At 49.4% G+C, this 3,874-nt stretch overlaps 1 protein-coding gene across 1 annotated transcript in view; it reads right to left on the minus strand.

Annotated features, from left to right (window-relative positions):
- Positions 1 to 2,628, minus strand: part of TRPM7 (transient receptor potential cation channel subfamily M member 7) — a 115,761-nt gene extending 113,133 nt beyond the window's left edge. The window contains exon 1 of the mRNA XM_018576705.1: positions 2,327 to 2,628. Within this exon, the coding sequence (XP_018432207.1) occupies positions 2,327 to 2,329 (3 nt within the window). The 5' untranslated portion in view covers positions 2,330 to 2,628. The remainder of the gene's footprint in view (positions 1 to 2,326) is intronic.
- Positions 2,629 to 3,874: the final 1,246 nt, after the last annotated feature.

Genomic DNA, 3,874 nt, shown 5'->3' on the forward strand with positions numbered 1-3,874 from the left:
ATATATATATATATATAAATAAAAGATAGCACACTCACTGAATAAAATCCTTGCACAGTTAGCATGCAGATCTAGACATATGACCAGGAACTGCCTCTTATGACCACCAGCATTGGTAACCAGCTGGAGCGGATTGATAAAAAGTAAAGAGAAAACACGTGCCCCAGGGAGTTTTTAGCTAGAATGTGCAATCTTGTACAGCATATTAGCACATTATGTCAGTCTTACCTGACAAAGTCATCCCCTCCAGCACTGCAAAGTTTGCACTCTTATCTTTGTCCTGGTCTTCTTTCATTCAGTTGCTTGACTGGCCAGGTCCGGGTGAAGCAGCTGCTGCGCATACGCACAGAACTGACTTCATTCCAACCAGAATCCTGCCAAGCGCGCACATATATGCGCATTCGAGTACCGACAGGCGAAGAAGCTCCTACTGCAGAAGAGACGCAAAAATAGAAAAAAAAAAATAGACCTCACTTCAACTTTATGTATAAATCTTCTGCCTAGCGTAAAGGAGGGTGAATGCAATGCTGTTTGCACAGCATCACAGCACTGAGGAACACAGGAAATTCCTATGCGCCTCAGCGCCATCTACTGGCAGGAATGCCGTTCAGAAATTTTACACACAAGCTATTTAGTGTGTCGGCTGACTTACCTGAAATTCAGTGTGTGGCCCTGTCAGTACCCTGCTTGCCCAGTAGCCAAGCCAAAAAGTTTCACCCAAACAGTGACAGCAGCCAATCAGCTGTTTGATTATTCTGACAATGGCACACCCTCTGCTGTCAGAATAGAATAGCCCAGAAGGGGGGACTCCGTCATCCACACTCCAGCTTGACACCGATACTGGTGGCCACAAGCACCGGTTCCTGGTCCTGCTACGTCTCCACCTACATGCTTGCGGTGCCAGAATTGGAATCTGCCAGCGAGTCATTTTATCTCACTGTTCTTTCTTGCTGCGCTATACCGCTGCACCCTTCCATGTGCTTTGATATTTAATCATTTACACATCACAATATGAAGACAAATCAATCACATTCTCAAAGTAACTTCAAAAACCACCTCTACCAACATCAGAGAGCAGTGCAATAAATGCCATGGATCACGTGACATCTAGGAGAGCCTAGTGACACACAAATCTCCAGGCTGCTGGACACGAGCGCAATAAAAGAACTCTAGGCAAAACTTTTATTAACCCTTCCAGTGGAGCAGCTACCCCCGCACTGCAAGGGTTAACTGCTCCTTTTTTTCCTAGCTGCTAAAAAAGTTATACTCACCCGATGTTCCCAGCCGGTTTGTTCTTAGACCGGTCCCTGGAGCCTCTCCCCCTCCTCTGCAATGGTCTAAGGTCCAGTAAATCATAACGTTCTATACAGTGTAGTAGTAGCTGAGGAACAATCCAATGCTGCAGAGTAAGAGGAGACAGGCTGGAGGGAGCACTGTGACAGCCGGCTGTCTTGGAGCTTTTGTTATTTTTGAACCAAGACCAAAACGAGGAGTTAACCCTTGCAGCACAGGGGTAGCCCCACCACAAGGGTTAATGAGTTTTGCCCGCTGTTCTTCTTGAAATAATTATGTCTATATCGGATCTGGCGGCCAGTGTGAAACTCACATGAAAAGTATGCGCACACAGCGTACAGAAGCATACGCGGTTAAAGTCATTCTGCTGGCTACAACGTTGCTTTATTCTTGCCACTAGAATCAATTTACATGTGTGCACCCGTGTACGTATGGATGTAAATGACGCCAGTACACTCAGGTCAGAACGCAGGTTTGGGGCATCATTTTTAGGCCCGCCCTCCCAAACAATGCTTTAGTTCACAGATCTAAATGCCACAACGTGGGTGGACAAGAGGAGTACAGATCTAAACACAGTGAGCATTAGCCCTTATAGGAAGGACCTGGGGAACAGCAGCTCCAAGGAGTAGGCAGAGACTTCAGTAGACATGACACTGAACTTTATCATAGAGGAGCACACAGGAGGATACTGACTACAAATTTCCACAGGACAGTAATGTGTGCCACTGTGGGCTCCAACCTCTGTACACATGCCATGGCAACAATATTGCATATTATAGATATATAAATAACACACACAGACTGCGCTGCCATTGCAATGCAGACAGCACACAGGGACTGCATGGCAAGCATGGCCTGTACATATAGAAGGTTCATACCGCTCCCCCTTTCTCTGCCCGGGTGACCCCTCTCAATTTTAAGACCATGTCACATGTCTGACCCCGCCCCCTCTCCACCCCCTGTCCGGCACAGCGCCCGGTGTGCTGCACGCAGTGGCCGGGTAGCCCGGGGCCTGCGCTCTTCGCCTCCTCACCATTCTCTTCACCGCGCAGACACAGGCAGGTCTCCACCGGGGCTTTCAGCCATCTATTGGGGATGTCTCGTGAGGGGAAGGATCCCTTGGCCGGTTGAAGAGCGCACCTAGCAGCCGTCTCCGCTCCAGACCCAGCGGAGGATAAGTCTTTCATAATGGAGCTACCACTCCGGACTGACGGAGGAGGACTTGCCTGCGCTCGGGTACCTGTCACGTGTCCGCGTGACGTCAGCCGTCCAAGGAGCGCGCGGCGTAGCGAGATACACTCAGAAGATGGAGGAGGAGGAGTGAGCGCTGTGGAATGCGGGAGAGGCGGGCGGGGCCTTCCCCCTGAGGGGCGGGGCTTGTTCTGAATATGGAGGTCAATGTGTGGGCGTCCTTATCTGTGTGTACAGGACTGACAGGACTTTATCTTCTCCAATGTCACTTCTAAACCGTTTAACCTGCTCGAGTTCAGTTCCTGATTCTCTTACATTCTAGATGAAGCTGAAACGTTTGTATTGTCATGGCTGGAGAATTGAATGTAAAGCTGAACGCCTGTTCAAAAAGAAAGTGAGCAGACAATATTTTTTTTAAAAGAGCAGCGCCTGCTGCAATACTCCCCTTCAGTCCGAAGATGCGCCGTAATGCTCCCCTTCAATCCGAAGATGCGCCGCAACGCTCCCCTTTAATCCGAAGATGCAACGCAATGCTCGCCTTCAATCCGAAGATGCGCCGTAACGCTCCCCTTCAATCCGAAGATGCGCCGCAACGCTCCCCTTTAATCCGAAGATGTGCCCCACAGCACAAGATGGCCTCTGTCTTCCTGGTTGAATGGTCAGTGTCATCCAGCCCTGCTCCTCTGTGCCCAGGCTGTTATGGGTCACATAGATGACAACTGTCCCAGTTTTGCCAGGACAGTCCCAGATCTAGGTGCTCTGTCCCCATGATTCCCCAAGATCACATCATCACCCTTTTGTGATACTGAGCATTTTCAGCTACTCAAAGATCGGTATTAACCAAGGCAGTCTTTCTCAACCAGAGTACCATGGTGCCTTCTGGCATTGTCAGGGGTGCCTTCAAATGTTAGCTAAAGGGGGGACTCTGATGTGACAGGGGATGGGACTCTGATGTGACGGGATGGGACTCTGATGTGACAGGGGATGGGACTCTGATGTGACAGGGGATGGGACCCTGAAGTGACAGGGGATAGTTGTGAGCGGGTGGTACCCTGATGTGACAGGGGATGGGACCCTGATGTGACAGGGGATGGGACTCTGATGTGACGGGATGGGACTCTGATGTGACAGGGGAAACTCCACATTGCCTTTTTTGTTTCTGTTGTTATAAGGGTTGGGTATGAATTTTGGGGGAAATACATATCATTTTTTTACATTTTAGTTTGGGTTGCCTTGAGATTTTGCATACTTTCAGAAGGTTAAGAAACGCTGAATTGAAGGGATCTTAACAGTGAGGCCCCGTTCACATATAGCGAATTGTCGCCCGATTTCCGCCGCGATATCGTGCATTTTTGCCGCGCGATATCGCGAGAAGTCGCCGGCCAATGTT

This window comes from Nanorana parkeri, unplaced genomic scaffold (assembly GCF_000935625.1).
Source record: "Nanorana parkeri isolate BGI_ZX_2015 unplaced genomic scaffold, ASM93562v1 scaffold74, whole genome shotgun sequence".
Classification (NCBI taxonomy): Eukaryota; Metazoa; Chordata; class Amphibia; order Anura; family Dicroglossidae; genus Nanorana; species Nanorana parkeri.